Here is an 18,461-nt window from a genome sequence, read left to right as displayed (position 1 = left end):
TCTCTCTCTCCCTATATACACACACACACACAAATATATACATACAGTAGGTTCATAGGTTGGTACTAGACTAACTGCCCTTGCGAGCCATTTTAAGCCTAGCCAATTATCCCCTGTGAGATTCAAACCCTGTACCTTGTGTTTGGAAAGCAAACACCTTAACCATTAGGCCACTCTCCCAACCAGTATTTATATGCTTATACGTATGTGTATATATATATATATATATATATATATATGTATATATATATATATATATATATATATATATATATATACATATATACATATATATATATATATGTGTGTATATATATATATATATATATATATATATATATATATATATATATATATATATATATAATTTGTGTGTGTGTATGTATGTATGTATGTATATATATATATATATATATATATATGTGTGTGTGTGTGTTTGTGTGTATATATATATATATATATATATATATATATCACACATATGGACTACTTTATATAATTGAAAATCTAGAATCTAATAACAGAGGCAAGCTGATAAAAGCGAAACTGCATAATGTCGAAAATTGTAAAGTCAAAGCACCTTTTGTGCATGTCAGAAAGCACTCTCATGAATGCAGATTGCACTGCATTCATAAGAACAGGTTCTACAAGTAAACTGAGCAAAGAAAACAAATAGAATGGAGATAGCAGTACAGTGAGGATTGGGAATTTGCCCGTATTCCCCACTGTAGTACGATCTGTGAGTTGGTATATTTAATTAGCACGGTTTGAGGGGTGCAGGGGGGCTTGCTCCCTTCAAAACCATTGATAACACTACTTTTTTTTTTTAATCATTTTAAGTGTAGAATCTGTTCTTATGAATGCAGTGTGATATACATTCGTAAGAGTGCTTTCTGACGTGTACGACTTTACAACTTTCAATATTATGCAATTCTATTTTTATCAGCTTACAATGAATTTGTCTCAGTCTTATTAGGTTTGATGTTTTGGTTGTTCAATTATATAAAGTAGATCAACACATACATGGATGTAAGGATCTAGTGATCCACATCAAATCCACTAAATCTTGACAAAGCTAAAGTAGACTCATAAACATTGAAAACAAAACAACATATTTCTGCACATTTTCTGGGGAGTAACTTCAGACTTTCTAATAAACATTCGAATGTTATACGGGGGGCGTACAGTGTCTTGGTTATTCAAGGGTTAATTTTAGGTGCTTCCATTGTATTTCAGAGCTGCAGAAGCAGGTTCATTACACTTAGAGAAGTACATGAAAATAGCATTCAGTTTAGGCTAGATCTGAGACCCTCCCATTCATTGCTTTCTTTGCTGTGCTTGTAGAATTTTCTCTGCTATTGAGCTCTGCACATTGTTTTAGCTACAGCTATTGTCTTCGAGTGTGAATTATTTATAAATGCAATTGAAATGCTTGATGTGTTCTGACATTTTATTCTATGATATAACATAATCAAAGCAGATGTAGCAGCAATCCACAAGGCTTTTCTGTGCTGTATTGCAAGATGTCAACATAAAATAATCCCAGTGGGAGACTTAGGAAACCCTTCATCCTTCTGGCCATCCTCTTCTTTAGGTGCAAAATACAGAACCTCATGAGTAGCCTTACTATTGACAGCTTCACTTGCGACATGACTCCATCTGATGGACACTTATCTCTTAGGGACTTCAACAGTTATCTCCCCACTTCTACGTTTATATGTACTGCATCATCCTAGACATCCTAATAGTCTGATTTTGGAAGATCTGTATCAAGCAATTGATTTGTGGGCAGAGTTTTGGTTTTACCAAATAGGAGGCTCCTCTACAAAAGCAATGCAACTGTAAGATATACTGTCCAAATGGTGCCCTGTAGTTAGTGTTAGGGGTTTAAGTAACTGAACCACAGAAACAAAATTAAAATTCCAAACAGTTGAATATTCATGAAGTGCTCTTCCATCTGCTAGTGGATTTTATTAGCAACCATGACAATACCTCCCATGGGCATGTCTGGGAGAGGAGAAGGAAGATTCATGAAACCATATTAGGGGCCAGAAGAAAAACTAAGAAAACTTTGGTGATGGTGGCTAGCATTATCACCACCTCAGCAGAGGGTATCCTGTACCCTCTCCTTACTTGAGCATGCTCCATACACAAGCACATTATGACTACAGTCAACAGCTTGGGATTACCAAACCTGCATCATTAAATCTATAGTCATTTTTAATGTGCACAGGAGCAATTACCCATCCAGAATCCACTCTCCTCACCGTCTACCTGCAGGTTGTTTAAGCTGCTACAAGCTGCTCACTGTCTTTCAGAATCGCTAATCAAGCTTTGGACATCTGGTTCATACTCGGGGCTTTGTTCTACAGCAACAATGGTCTACAGCAACTTTCTGTAGGTTTATAGGGAGTTACTAGACATGCAGTCCAGGAGACCATTAAGGACCCTAGTTGAAATTCCCAGTTACGCTAAAACTCAAGGTCACACTATAAGCACATGAAGGCTGAGAAAATCAAATGCTGTGCCACAGGAAGTAGTTTGTTAATAGCCCTACCCTACTTTGTTAATTGCCAGGAGGCAATTTTGAATTAATTCTGGCAAAATTGTTTCCAATGAAAATTTAAAAAGATCCACTTAATCTGTTTATAGTAACCCTCTGCCATCAGTAGGCATAAGCAGTAGCCTTTCAAAAAACTAAATGAAACTGAAACAGGTGAAATAATGGCTGCATCATGCTATCAGAAAACGTTCCACTAGTATCCTGTGTGACGCACAAGGATGGAAGCTGACTGTGGCCCTAGTGAGCCAGATTTGGTTAGCAAACTGAAGCACTCAGGCACTGGACAAGCTGATGTAGAAGATGGGATTTGGCGCCCAAAATTAACTCATCCATCCCTAGGGAAGGAAGATAGAAATGGCTTCTGGATGACTACCATGTTGTGGGGACAATGTGGTATAGTAGTAAGGGACAGATGATGATTAGTGCACCATCCTGGCAAGTAGCTCAGCAGTGACTTAACATGGGAATTGGTGTGAGTATAGAAATACACACACATCTGAGTCCAGCTTTGCAGGACTTGCTTTGGCAGAGTACCTGTTACCATTAAGAAGAAGAGGGGATTAGAGGGGAATTAGAGACTAAAACACACCAAACTGCCTGAATGAAAACATTTCATCAACTATCTCTTCCATATTACAATAGAATGAAAAGGACCAGTCATTTGCATCTATAAAATATAAAGTTATTCCTGACAACAGGAGACTTGCTTAATAAAAAACTAATGTCTTTCGGCTTTTCCCAGTTAGGGGTCGCCACAGCGGAACTCCGGTCCGCTAATGATTGGCAGTGGTTTTTACAGTGCCGAGATGCCAGCACTGACCTTCAAAGAAGACACAGCCTTTCATGCACGCACTTACCTGCATGTCTTTAAACATCACTCGACCACAGGGAGGACATGCAAACTCCACACAGAAGGCGCTCCAGAAACTTGCTTAATAAAGACTTTTTTTTAAAATAACTCCTCTGTAGAATAGTGGTAAGGCACTTATGTCTAGGATAATACTGGATTTATTCACATCACCATCGCTTAACATCTTAGGCTTTGCCCTTGTGGCAGCTATGTTTGGTAAATGCAGCATTACCCACTGCTATATTATAGTACAAAGAGAGTAAATTTGCATAATTTGCATGGATGCAGACTGTTGGTTGGATAACAGGGAATTCCAGAGGGAATAGATTATTTGATAACTCATTTGGCAACATTTAAACAATAATGGTATCCTTTCCTGCAAATATTATCACTTGCCTCTTCTAATGTCTTCATCCCTGTCTATATAATGATATGCTGCTATCCCTATAGCATAAACCATCTCAGTCATTATGGCAACATCTTATCCATAAAGCTCTCTAAGACTAATTCCAGTTTTTCATCCATGTTTTAACATTGCAAACTATTTCTTGAAGTAAATGTTGTAGCATATTCTTGCATGTATATATATGTATATATATATATATATGTGTGTGTTTTTAGCATATCCTTATATCTGTAAATATGTTTTCTTCATTTTTTTATATGATCCTATTCACCCGGGTTGTGCCTGCAAATGGTCCTCTGAGATCAGGCACTACCCTAGTAAATAAATATAAATAAATAAACAAATCAATAAATCAATAAATAAAAGTTTGCTACCTTGATTTACTAATGGCAGTAGCAAATAACCATTTAGTGCAGCTCTGCCCTGCAAAATATTGCATGAAGCCTTTATTTTTTCCAAATGTATAAGCCATTTATTCTTTACTTAGAGAAAGTTTTCCTTGTAAAGCTAATTTTTTTAAGAGTTTTCCTTCTTGCCTAGCTATTCATAGTGCGGTCACATATATGAGATAGGGCTGACTCATTTCCCAGTATGTCCTTAAGCTCTATGATCATTAGAATCTCTTGCTTCTTCTAACTATAGTAAAAAACTGTCTGCACGAGACTGCTGTGTGCTGTTTTGAGGACTTTGTCTTTTACCAAGTGTTGTGGGGCTGTATAGGTGGTATGTGTTAGTTAGGGGGTTATTAGGGCTTGCTGCCCATATGTGGAGTGCAGAAGGTTTGCCTTGCGGCAAGAAACACTTGTTTGGAGTTGCCTTTTACTTTGTATGGGCAGGCAGCTTTTCACCTTGTTGTAACAAGTGTGTACAATGCAAGTAATCAGTAAAGATTTTATTATAGAAGCATGTGACCCATAGCTGTTGGGCTGCTTCGGTTTAGTGGTCATCTCACACCTAGACCTCAATGGAAATATCTTTTCGAATTATGTTTTATTTAAGATGTATACATTTAATCAAATAAATATGCAAATGACACAGACTTGTATACTTCTCTATTTTAGGCCATCATGTCTCTGTCTCTGCCTGAGTTGTAATTGATGCATTCACATTCATCCGAAAAAACATAGGTGGTAATCCATTAAGTACAGAAGAAGTAATTAGGGACCTGGGGACCCAAGTTGATAGCAATCTCTCATTTGACAACCACGTGGCCAAAGTGGTTAGAAAAATATTTTATATAGCCCACCTAATCATGAAGGGATTCACAGCTAGATCAGGGGAGGTCATCGTGCCTCTTTACTCATCCCTCATCAGGCCCATATTTGAGTACAATGCCCCTTTTGGGATGTACCTTACCAGACACCTGCAGCAACTGGAAAGACCCCAAAAGTACCTCACCAAGAGGATCAAAGGGCTCAAACAGATGCCATATGCTGCCCAGTTAAAGAAACTCCAGCTCTACTCAGTGGCATACCGCCTGTTCAGAGGCGATCTGTGCCTGACGTATAAAGCCATGTCCAACCCGGAATTAATGGACATGCTGCACCTCAGAAAATCCAAATCCCATCGAGCTACGCTCGAGAGACTTGAACCTCAGCACTGAAATAAATAGGACATGCTGGAGGGACAGATTCATAACCCAGAGGCTCCCTTCACTCTGGAATAAAATCCCAGTCCAGGTTAGGCAGAGTCCCTCATTGACTCTCTTCAAGAGGAATCTTGATGAGTGAATGGGAGATCGTAGGTTTACCCCGGGTATCACCTGTGTCACTGTTAGACAGAGGCACAGTATACTAACCTCGAAAAAGGGCATAGCAAAATAAATTTAAAATGGGTGGCGAAAGCCAAACACATTCTGGCTAGGCTTATAAATGCCCTAGGGCAGATAGCCTAGTCTGAACCTATGAACCTATGAACTTGTATACTTCTCTATTTTAGGCCATCATGTCTCTGTCCCTGCCTGAGTTGTAATTGATACATTCACATTCACCTGAAAAAAAAAACATCCTTACTAATAACTCACAGAATGACTCGCATGTCTTGTTAGTCCCTCATGTACAAGCATAGGATAATGATAGCCATCTATGGCAGGGAGGTAAGGGTCATAGTGGGTGGAACGTTTGGTCCCTCAGTACCAAGTCTTGCCAGGTGGGAGTAATTCCTGTCATAACCTTCACTGCTGCCAGGGGTTATTGATTAATTATTCTCTACTTGCTCTGGTAGTGTTCTTCCAAGAACTCGAGTATTCTGTGGGAACCTTCAAACTTTGAGCAGACAAAACAGAAGTGTAGGCAATCATTTCAGCCATTTTCTCATTTTTCCAGTTCAAAACAAGGATTCTATTTCAGTGACAGTATTTGGTGTATGTTTTCCTGCATTCAGTTTGATCTTCTTATATGCTGATAAGCAGGGGATAACTCTGTGTTCTGAAGTATGATTTTGTCTAAGTCCTGAAATACAAAGATATTTACAGTAATAATTTCAGAGCTCTGAAAAGAAGTACATTCTATAAATACTCTTGTTTCTTTTTATTACTTCGATTTACAACTGCCAGCTTTACTGGAGAACACTTTTTTGTGTGGCTTCTGGAAGATGCTGCTTTAGATTCAGTTCATAGGTTCATAGGTTGGTACTAGGCTATCGGCCCTAGGGCCTATACAAGCCTAGCCATAACAATTCCCTGGCTATTTCTTCCCACAATATTTACTTCCCTGGACCCCTGTCTAGCAGGGCAACTGAAGTGATCCCCGGGGTAAATTTCCTGTCTCCCATCAAGTTGTCAAGGTTCCTTTTGAAGAGGGCCAAGGAGGCACTCTGCTTGACATGTATGGGCCATCTATTCCAGAGTATGGGGAGTCTCTGAGTCAGGAAACTATCCCTCCAGAATGTTTTTTTCATTGTGATGACAAGGTTTAGGTTCCTGCAGCGTGTGGCTCTGATGGATTGGGATTTCTTTAAGTGTAGCATGTCCAACAGCTCTGGGTTTGACATGACCTTGTATGTTAAGCAGAGATCACCGCTGAGTAGACAATATGCGACAAGAGTTTAGTTGGAGATTTTTTAGTCGGTCAGCATAGGGCATCTGCTTTAGGCCTGTGATTCTTTTAGTGAGATGTTTCTGTGGTCTTTCCAGTTGTTGCAGATGACTTGTGAGGTACATACCAAACAGGGCATTGTACTCAAAAATGGGTCTAATGAGGGATGAGTACAGTGGGACAATGACCTCCTTTTTTCTAGATGAAAAGCCTTAGTGATGAGGTGTGCCACACAGAAGGATTTCCTGACTGTTGTGGTGATTTGGTTATCGAAGTTGAGACCGCTGTCCACCTGTGTTCCTAAGTCTCTTATCACACTTTCAGTGTTTAGTGTACTGCCACCTATGTGGTAGTTCATGGGTACATGTTTTTTCCCAAAGGGGATAACTATACGCTTCTTGGCATTGAGCTTGAGCCCATGGCTCTGGCACCAAGCATTTGTTTCTGTAAGGCCCTTTTGTAGAATATCCACATCATTTGGGGATTCAATAATGGCTTCTAGTTTGCAGTCATCTGCAAACTTTGTTAGCCAGAGTCCCTCAGTGTTGGCCTGTACTTCAGAAAAGTAGATGCCAAGTAAGAGTGGTCGCAAGACTGAACCCTGAGGTACTCCACTTGTCATTTGTCTGGAGCTGGATTTGGAGTCAACTACTTTTACAGTGTGGGTTCTGTCAGTAAGCCAGTTGGCAGCCCATCAAGTGATGTAGGGATTTATGCCCAGCTTAGTAAGTTTATCTATGATTCCAGAGTGCAGAATGGTGTTGAAGGCCTTGGCGAGGTCCAGATAGGCTGTGTGGACGGCCTTACCCTCATCCACGGTTCTGCAGACTGATTCAAAGAAGTCAATCAGGTTCAGGAGACACGATTGGCCCTTCATGAACCCAAACTGGGTGGGGTCCAGTGTTTGAAGGTTGCCAATGTCTTTGTTTATCAGTTCCATAATAATACATCCCATGGCCTTGCAGATCAGGCTCGTCAGACTGATGGGATGGTAGTTCCCAGGATCCAAGGTGGATACCCCCTTGTGGAGTGGGATAACTATAGCTGTGTGCCACTCAGTGGGCATGAAGCCTGAGGTGAGGCTATGATTAAACATGACACTTAGGTGAGGTGCCAATTCATTTTGTAGTTCATGTAGTACACAGCCTGGGATGTCGTCTAGTCCCATGACTGCTGTATTCTTAGCTTTGGAGAGTACATTTTTTACCTGTGTGGCCGTGATTACCGGAATTTGGCAATCTTTCTGTATTGAGATGGGCCCTTTAGGGGGTGAGAGGGGGGTTGAAGTTGGCACTGAATTGATCTGCCAGGATATTGGCAATGTTCTTGGGATCAGTATATTTAATGCCATTCTGTTGAAGCTCAGAGCAGATCTGAGCATTGCCATTTAGATTCTTGACATAGCTATAGAATGCCTTGTGGTTGTCTTTGGAATCTTTGGCAATTTTATTTTCATAGCAAGTCATCGCTTTTTTGATGAACTGACATAAATTTCTGTTTGGGTGGCTTTTCTGAAGTTTATCTTACTTAAGTCCCACTGCTGTTTTAGGTATAACAGAGTCTGAATGGTCATGTGGAACTGTTGTGCAATTTCTCAAGCAGCACACTCCAGATGTTTAGTCTCCAAAATGTGCTGATTCACCTTACTTACACTACTGAATTTGGGTTTACTATTCCTTTTTTTTGCGCTTTTACATTGTTATTAATAGTCATGCAGCAAAAGTCTGCAGTTCTCCTAGAAAGTGGGTTACGAAATTTAGAAGGTCATTACTATACTTTTAATCATTCATAATGAATCACAGCTGTTCATATGATTTCCTCTAGGGTATATGTTTATTTCAGATTATGTGGATTACAAAAGATGGGCTGTAAGCATTGTGCTATTTTACGTAATTCTGTAACATAGCCATGGAGGTTACATTGTGTCATTTCAGTGTAGTTTTCTAAATTGATTCAGAATTGTTTTGATTGGTAATATTAGTGTACAGAATAGCCGGAGATGGTTGTGTGAATTAAGTCTTTATATGCCATGGGTTTACCTGTGTCAGTATGTTAATGTTTTTCTTAGCGTCTGATATCTTAAGAAAGGGCGGGCCCTATATTTGTAAAACATTGTTTATAAAATAATTTATTTTATTTTACATTTGCTTTCTGGGGCAGTACACTGATCACAACTGACCATTTGTAGGTATTGCCCAGGTGAAATTTAATTCACAAAGAAGAAAAAGGTGTAAAAGAGAGGCAGTTAGTTGTACATATCAAAAACATTACAGAATGTAACAATATATAACAAAAACTGTACAGTAGCAATTAATAAGACAGAGCAACAATTATGAGCGAAATCTACATTTTACAATTTTACATTATAATATATCAGGTTTACATCATTGTGGAAATGCTGTTGGGTAACAAGAGTCAGGATTGGGGAGATGAAGTTAAGGGGTGTGAGCTGAGAGACAGAGTAAGGGCAGAGGTTGAGAGACCCTTACGTGATGTGGCCTGCTGTGTGGCAAGTACAGTTTGATTTGTTATGGAGAAAAAGATTCATCTCTGAAGGTGGGAAAGAGTGATTGTTATTGGTTTATGAGGAGTGGGGATTTCCATATTTTAGGAACAAAGATGGAAAGGGTGGTTTCTGAAGTCTAGTCTGGTCTGTAGGGTTTGGAGTGGGGACAGGGGTATTTGGGAGAAACATCTGAGGTTGTAGTGTGTGTGTGTGTGTGTGTGTGTGTGTTTGTATACCAGTTATACTAAGTAACTGCCTTTTACCTAGACTGTACTCAAAACAGGGATCTGAAAGCTACTTTCTGTCTTCCAGTATAGATATAAAACTGAACTCTGCAAATCTCTCTCTCTCTCTCTGTTTGTGGGATGCACTAGAAATAGGATCTCCTAGCTGGACTTCCCAGATAACATGCGTAAAATAAATACATACATGCATAAGGATTTTAATAGTATCTCTATCAGGTATATATATTTCATACCTAGCTTTAATCTTTCCCGTGGAAACTCCCATTTGTTTGCATCATATGGCAGACATTCACACTGCTCATCCAGAGGTACTTCTTCGGGGTCCATCATGATGGCGAGGTAGTCAGTTTTTACTTCTGGAAAGCCAGGCTACAAGGAAAAGATGCACAAAGTTACATAAACTGAAATGTTTGGTGTCTGTGTGTGTGTGTGTGTGTGTGTGTGTGTGTGTGTGTGTGTGTTACCTTACAGCAGTTTTATGAAGTCGTGTTATTTGATTGACTCAAACCAGACAGCTCCTAGAATCATAATGCATGCTTCCCAAATAAACACTAAGGTTCACTGAGCTCCAACAAGACAATCGCTGTGTCTCGTTTTTTACTGAAACCAATTTCATTCATTAGGTTTTGTCTGTCAGCTGTTCGCTGTCCCAAATAATCGTGTTTCTCTGCCAGAACCAGGCACTCTTCTTCAATTAGTCATTGATGTTGTTTGGTTAACATGAACTTTAATTCAGGACATTTCCCACGTCGAGTTCAGCTTATGCTTTTCGCTTTTAATGATTTCACAGCTAAGACATACTTTGTGATTTAGTGAAGCACATGAAAGTTCATTTCATTTTATTTTATAAGAAATGTAAAAGAGGTGAACCACATGTTCAGCTAAAATAGTGTACTAAATTATACTCAAGCAACATATTTATTTATTTTATTCATATGATGACAGGGTAAGTTCACTGAGCACGTGTCACTTTTTGGGGGTGACTGTGGAGCACTGTTTGGGAAGTGACTTGTTCAAAGTCACAGACTAGGCAAATGGAGGTGAAAGGAATCGTGCCCTGCTCCCTTGACTACAGTAAGCATCTTGCTTCATAGCATTAATTCTCTGTGCTAACTGCCAGATTTGTACATATGTTAAGATACATGCAGAAAGCAACTTTGTAATAATGAATATTTTTCTTGTGAGTTCTGAAATTAACCCGAAAATAGTAAAATATATCCATTGAAAAAAGATATGACTCATGCTTACAGCAAAAGGAATTGATCATATTTTAAAAATTAAACTCTTATACTTAGATCTCAGAATTCTGATACATGCAATAACTCTAAAATGATCTTCTGTTAACGTATCAAGCATTGTTTACTGTATACCCTATACAGTATTTATAAGTCTGTAAGTGATTTAAGAGTAGCATTTTAGATCTGAAAGAATATGCTTAGCTATATGCATGTTAAAGCAGCTGTGCTAGGTCTTTCATAGTTGTTTTCTGATACCACGCCAATCTGAGATGCAAACTTATATGTGTATACAGGTTTACAAATAAAATAACTGGCTATTATTTTAAGAATATGTAGTAAAGGCTAGTAAAGACTGACATTCATGCAGCATTAATATGCCATATTAATGCTCATTTGCATTGAGTTCTAGGTAATAAAGATGATGTAGCACAACAAACCTAAAAACAAAAAGTGTATAGATAAAAAATTGTTTGTGGCTTTTAATGTTGTTACGTGGACTATGATGTTGCAGTCATCTATATGTTTTACACTGCTCTTTTATTTTGTATGTTATACATTAGATATGAGCAAACCAAACCTTAATGCCTGTCTGGGCCATTCTCTTGTGAATTCTGACTTACGTGGTTTGACATGAGAAGTCAGTGAATATACTACTTTTGTTTCCTGACATGAACAGTTAATCTCTATTTTTGTTTCCTGAAATGAACAGTTAATCTCATCACATGGGTATAAAGGGGGATAAAATGACCAGCGCATTCTTACCGCATCAGTTAAGTTATGAGGAAACCCGTCTAGGTGTGTCAGCGAATGACATTTATCTTCATCATCATTTATAATTCAGAACCTGTTTTTTCAGAAGGTCCTACATTTGGATCAGTGTGCATCCAAGACCAAAACACTCCATGAAGTCATGAGCCAACTATACGAATGCACCTACTTCATCAGCCTGCCAGTTCACCTCCAACTACTGAGCTAGCAGACTTCTATAAAATCAAGAAATAACAATGAAGATTTCATACCTACACTGCCATCAAGTCCTGTACAAATATATACTTTATCAGACCAGTTTACTCCAACAGTTGATGCTGGGAGTTTAGGGCTGTCCAAGCACATAAGGACAGTAAGACAGAGAGAGAATCTGGGACTTAACAAGGAGCATCCCCGCACAAAACGTCTGATATGGTAAAAATGTAAGTATTATATCTATTAGGGATCCTTCTTGTGGGGCAACAGCTGGGTTGAATCCCACAAAATAAATCCACCAGAGCAGAATGAGCCAGAAGACAGCCAATGGACTAAACATCAGAGGCTGGGCTCTGACCTGCAGACCAAGAGGCTGTGGTAAAGACGTATGAAGTGGTGACATTCTTATTTCTAGTAGATTGCAGTTCATTTGGGAAACATTTTCATGGTGACTGGTGGCAGCCAGGCCTTCTCCCCTTGGAGCAAAGGAGAAGGACAAGAATGGAGAAGGGCAATTAAGTTTGGAGGGTTTGTAATGAGGGAGTTATTTGGGAAGGGTTATGGAGATTGTATGGGAGGAGGTATCATTATGGAGTTTGCCAGCTAGAAGGAGATTTGGCATAATGGATAAGATATTTGCCTTACAGACACAAGGTGCAAGATTTGATTCTCGCATGGGTTAATTGGCTTGGCATAAAATGCCCCACAAGGGCAGTTAGCTAGTACTAATCTATGAATCCATGAACCTAGGAAGATGTTGGAAGGCAACTGGGTGAAGTAGTTTGAAAAGACGAAACCATAGGAGTAGCTCAACTCTGTAGCAGACTGGAAGGCAATTGGCTTTGGAGAGGGTGATACAGAAGAGTTCTGAGGGGAGGCAGAGTTGGAAATGAGTCAACAGATTTTGTTTTCAATGGACTGAGTGGACGAGTTTTTTTTAGAGGCTGTGGCTATGATGGAGAACCCGTATTCAACTTGAGCAAGGAGAATTCCTTTGCCTATTGCAGCTCTAGCTGGTCTGGAGAGAGAGACAGGTATTTTATCAGGATCAGAAAACAATAAGAGAATTGATCATCTTCCTAATGTTTTCACTCTGGTTCATAGGTTAATAGGTCTTGACTAGGCTAATAACCACAAGGGCCTTTTTAAGCCTAGCCACACATCACAAATCTCCGACAAGTTCTGGTAACCCCTGCTTACACTTAATTAAGCAAGGGTTATGGAAGTTAAGTAACTGGTCCAGTGATAAAATTAGATATTTAAAGGATGTGGTTGTTTCTATATGAATACCAGTGAGATCTGTGATGTTGAAATTTTTAGGAAGTTTTTTTTCAGTTTCTATGAGGTTCCAAACATCATAGTTTTGTTTTGGAGGAGTTTATGAGTAGCTTATGGTAGTTTAGCCAAGTATTAAGGGAACAGAGGTCAGACAGAAGCTGGGTTTGAATAGCTGTATGTGAAGGAATGGATCAAAGGATAACTATGTCATCTACATAAAGAGTTATAGGAAGATTAGGGAGGATGCAGGGCAGTTTATTAATAAAGACTAAAAACAAGACAGAGGGGAGTTTAGAGCCCTGGGGCACTCCTTTGGTAAGGGGTGGTGGTGGTGATACCGATGAACCAGTTTTGATTCTGAAATGCCTATTTGTTAAGAAATCTTAGAACCAAGTGTCAGTGCTGAAACAAAGTCCAGTTTATTGCAGGAAGTGAGGAGGTGGTTAATAAGATCAAAAGCTTTGGTGAGATCAGTGAAGAGAGCTCCTGAAAGGCTTCTTTTATCGATGTTGAGAAGGACCTATCATCTGCAAATGACCATAGTGCTATAACAATTGTGCAAAAACTCCCTTTTTATAAGATGGAGATTGTAGCCATTGCAATCCCCCCTTGCCTTACTGACCTGAGGAGATAAGATGGAGAACTGTCTTCTTACAATATCAGAATGGATCAGTCTCTGGTTTTCTACTTCTAGAGGATCGGATCCAGACAGAACTTCTGTATTTTCAACAGCAAGTGGGACTGAATGACAGGATGAGGGAATCCTCCATTAGGATCACTTCTAGTGGGATGTGAAATGCTAAGACTGTTATGGTTATATCTATGGCCCGCTGCAAGAATGCACTGTTTCGCTGCACAGGGGTACACCTCAGTGTCTTCTTACTTGTTTAGCTATCACATAAAAATGGATTGGCTGTTGAAATGAAAAATTAACGTCCCCAGATGCATCTTGTTCTCCAAGGTCCTGCAGACTAGGAGGACAGCGTGTAGATCCACCTGGTTGATGCAGAATACACTCTTCAGTGAAAACTGTGACCCTGGAATTGTGGTGGAACTGAAGTGAGCTCCCCATCCCACCAACAAAATATCTGGTAGCAGGACCTGGTATGGGTCTGGCTGCAGGAATGTGATATTCCCCTGAAGCTTGATGAGAAATGTTCACTATCCCTGGGGCCCAGAGGTATGAGTCTGACACCTGGAGCAGATCTGTGAACAGATGATGGCTCTGCAACTACTGACACCTCCCCTGCCCCCTGTAGCACCTACATCCTTAAATGTGCACATGGCACCATGCAGATCATGGTGGCCATGAAGCCAGGAAGTTGCAGTAAGATTCAACCCTTTCATTATCACTTTCAGAAACCATCTAAGTATTGAAACTGCACTGTGTCATCACCTAAACCATGAAGTTCATGGCTTTCTGGGCCTCATTTATTGGCTGGAATGACTAACAATGCAGAATATACAGTTCATTGTCTATAAATGCAGTTCTAGATGTTAGATCAAAGAGGACTTTTCTCGTACTATGGTGACTCCAGAGATTACTTCCAGGGGAAAGAACCCATTCCAGAGAAGCAACCACAGTCATTTAATGGGGCCACCAGGTGCCATTCATTTAAACAGAAGAACACATGGACATTCTTCTGCTGTAAGGCTACCATGACCAACACCTTGGCAACACTGGATGCTGGGGGAAGCCCAAATGTCACTACCTTGTATTGGAGATGTCCGCTCAGAAGGAATCAAAGGCCTCAACTTTACAGATACCATTCTGACAAAAGGTGTCCATTATGCTGTGTGGAGTAAATATAATTTAATTGAAATACTCATTTCACGGAATTTAAAAAAAAAAACATGGCACAAGTTCATAGGTTAGTACTAGGCTATCAGCCCTATGGCCTATACATGCCTAACCAAAACAATTCCCTGGCTATTTCTTTCCACAGTATTTACTTCCCTGGACCCCTGTCTAGCAGGGTGACTGACATGATCCCCGGGGTGAATTTCCTATCTCCCATCCAATCATCAAGGTTCCTTTTGTAGAGGGCCAAAGAGGCACTCTGCTTGACATGTATGGGCAGTCTATTCCAGAGTCTGGGGAGTCTCTGGGTCAGGAACCTATCCCTCCAGCATGTTTTGTTCATTGTGATGACAAAAGTGATAGAAAACACATTGCAGAATCATGTCATAGAAAATGCCATATACACTAAATATACTTCCAAAAGCTTTTTTTTTTTGCAGAGAGTTATGTCTCCCTTTATACTCCTTACTTATATATACTATCTCCACGGTTGCACAACCATGGGAAACAGAGAAAACTCCTCAAACAATGAATCATTGTTGGTAAAAAAAATACAAATTTCTAGAGATGGGGCTACAGCGTAACAGTAGGCATTAGCAAGGTACAAATTTGCCTTGTAATTCCTAAGATCCAAAATTGCACCCACAATGTTTTTTTACAGCCTTCTACAATTTTCTTTAAATGATGATTCAATCAACTGTGCTTTCAGTAAAATGTGTATTCAGTCATATGAGATTCAGTGAAATGCAATTTGATCAAATTAAATGTACCCATCTGATGAAACTATCCAGCCACTCTGTTGAAGCACAATCATAACCTTCCAAAGAATCACCATTTTATTATTTTATTTTATTTTATTTCATTTTTTTTTTATTTTGCAGATAAGTGATCTGGATCACAACATTATTTTTTAAATCTTGAAGTAGTTACAGAGTAATTCAACGTAAGAGTACTGTGCATATCAGACAAGTAGAGAACCGTATTAGGTCATCTTAAAGGGTACACAACATCACTGTTGCTCAATACCGTCCATTAAGAAAACACACATTAAATAGCAGTATTGCCAAACTCAAGCACAGATTTCAGAAAAGCACATTTAAATAACTGCACTTTGTTACATGATATGGGCAACAACAATTTACTTCTTGGTCAAGAGGGGCCATAAATTGGTTGGTAAAAGAAGATAATTTGGTTGCCTGTCTGGGATAATTTATGACAGTGTTCCAGATTGATGACCTTCTAAGAAGAAACCATACTGAGAGACATAGAAGAATGAAGTCCTAATTATGGGCCATTTATGGCATCTAGGTCCAAGGAAGTCATTGTTCCATTGTATTTGGCATTCATCAGACCTTTCATTGAGTACAGTGCCTGCTTTGGTGTGTACCTAACCAGACATATCGAACAACTGGAACATCCACCCGAGGTTCCATGGTAAAAGAATACAGGGCATAAGGAAAATGTCCTATGCAGATGCCTCAAGGTCCTATCCCTGTATTCTGTTGCCTATAAGCTGTTGAGGGGAGATCTACTCCTGCCATAGAAGGCATTGTCAGACCCCACTCTATTGGACCTCCTGCATATCCACAAAACAAACAGTGCCAGAATTACCTCTAAAGATTTAAACCTTGCCTGTGACATAAATAGGACCTGCTGGAGAGACAGGTATGTATCCCAAAGACTACCCCTTCTCTGGAACAGGCTTCTCATACATGTGAAACAGAGTTCCTCCCTAACCCAAATCAAGTGTAACTTGGACAATTGGATGGCGAACAGGAAATTCATCCCTGATTTGGCAACTATGTTTCTAATGGACACAGGCATCCTGTAAATGTTTCATCTCCCAAGGGTAACATAACTTGTCAGTGATTTGTTATGCCTGGCCAGGCTTAAAGAGACCCTTGTGGTCATTAGCAGTAAACACCTATGACACTATGAACATATGAACCTATATGACCTGAGTTTGAATAGTCATACAGCTGCTGTAAGGGCTGAGCAGGAGAGGGAAGAAGTGAGTGACTTACATTGGTTTTCCAACCTGAGGGAGATGTAGTTTCTAGTTGGCTGATTACTTCTGTGCAAGCAGAGGCTTGCTCAACACTGATGCCCATGGATTAGAGGATGTGGACTTTGTGATCCATAACTGGTGATATCATAGATGTGGAAATATGCACATATAAGGAGAGGGCATAGTATGACCAAGTAAAGTCTTGCAAGTCAATATTTGTGGAAATGAGAGGAGTGACAGCAGGCAGGAAGAGGATTAATGGTGATATTAGCCTACTCCTGTGGGTTCCTTGGACTGATAGTCTGAATGGTCCATGATGAAGGCCATCCATAAACAGCTGATGGTTTATGGTTAAATGCAGGTAATAAAGACCTTCATTCCTGCATGGATTATGATTCCTTCCAGCTGGCTCTTGTCTGATTCAGGGTCACTGTTCACTGATAGGAAACAAATGGGCTGTGGCTCATAACAGGGAAACTGATGGTCAGCAATCATGGAGGGAAAAAACATACAGAAAATAATGGGTTCTCTTATAGGGAAGGCACTCATAGTATAACACAGTGAATAGTATGCTCGATTCAGAGTAGAAACAGAGAGTAAAGATTTCCAAGTTTATGGGATGACTTTGAAAGCTTCTGTTTTTTTAAGACATGCTAATATTCTGGGTGAATAATTCTGAAAACACTGTAGCCGAGAAGAAGAGTAAATATCTACTTTATGTGTAATTAAGTTCTAATTAAGGATGAATCCAATACAGGGACACCGTATTATTCCATCAAGTCATTTTACTCTTCGTTTTTGACTTGTGATGTCACTTGATTTAACACTTTGAGGTTTAATCATATATTTTACAGTTCCTACTTGTTAAGCAATGTTAAAAGGTTCCTTTGGACAAGTCACATGTTTCTTTGACTGTTTTATTTTGACATTTCTTTTGCTAGCCAAGGTCAGACAACAACCTTAAAAAAATTCTTCATTTTCATTTTCAGAAACCATCTGTTCCAACATTGTTATTCTTTCTGATTAATGATAGCACCCTCTGGCTATATCAACTTTTCCACACTCTCAGTTAATGCTCTGACTTCAGTTTGCAGAGCCATGCAGTTTGGCAGTGTCTCATTTACTTTCTGTTGTTCTTGCTTAGCCCTTTGTTGCATAAGTATATTTACTGTAACAGCATCCACTACCTTTTCTACAAGTTCTTGTTTCTTAACAACATTCTCTAATTTAAATATATAAATTCTGTCCATCAGCATCTCTATTGCAGCTATCCTGGAACCTTTAGAGCAAGAGCCATCACTCAAATAAGTTTTCACTTAGTATAATTACAGCAGTGGATTGTAAAACATCCACTTGCTCCTATCAGCTTTCTCATTCTGCTGTACCACTGTACTGTTTCTGACCACTCTTAGTTGGCCAACACCACTTCCTTTTGTGAAGCATGTGGTGCAGTATCTCAGGGGAGCTTATCATGTGTTTTATTTCTATAACAGCAGCACATATATTCCTTTGATTTGCTTATTATCTCTTTTGCCACTCATTCAGCTGTCTTACTGGTTCAATACAGG

The 18,461-nt window shown here is 39.4% G+C and overlaps 1 protein-coding gene across 2 annotated transcripts in view; it reads right to left on the bottom strand.

Annotated features, from left to right (window-relative positions):
* Nucleotides 1-18,461, bottom strand: part of FLT1 (fms related receptor tyrosine kinase 1) — a 1,018,969-nt gene that overhangs the window by 381,846 nt on the left and 618,662 nt on the right. For both annotated transcript variants that reach the window (XM_044073267.1, XM_044073268.1), the window contains one exon: nt 9,839-9,974. In XM_044073267.1, coding sequence (XP_043929202.1) covers nt 9,839-9,974 — 136 coding nt within the window. The remainder of the gene's footprint in view (nt 1-9,838; nt 9,975-18,461) is intronic.

The sequence above is a fragment of the Protopterus annectens genome, chromosome 5.part1 (genome assembly GCF_019279795.1).
Source record: "Protopterus annectens isolate FY-2018-M chromosome 5.part1, PAN1.0, whole genome shotgun sequence".
NCBI classification, from domain to species: domain Eukaryota; kingdom Metazoa; phylum Chordata; order Ceratodontiformes; family Protopteridae; genus Protopterus; species Protopterus annectens.
Note: the sequence above shows the minus strand (reverse complement) of the source record. Positions and strands in the feature narration are given on the sequence as shown.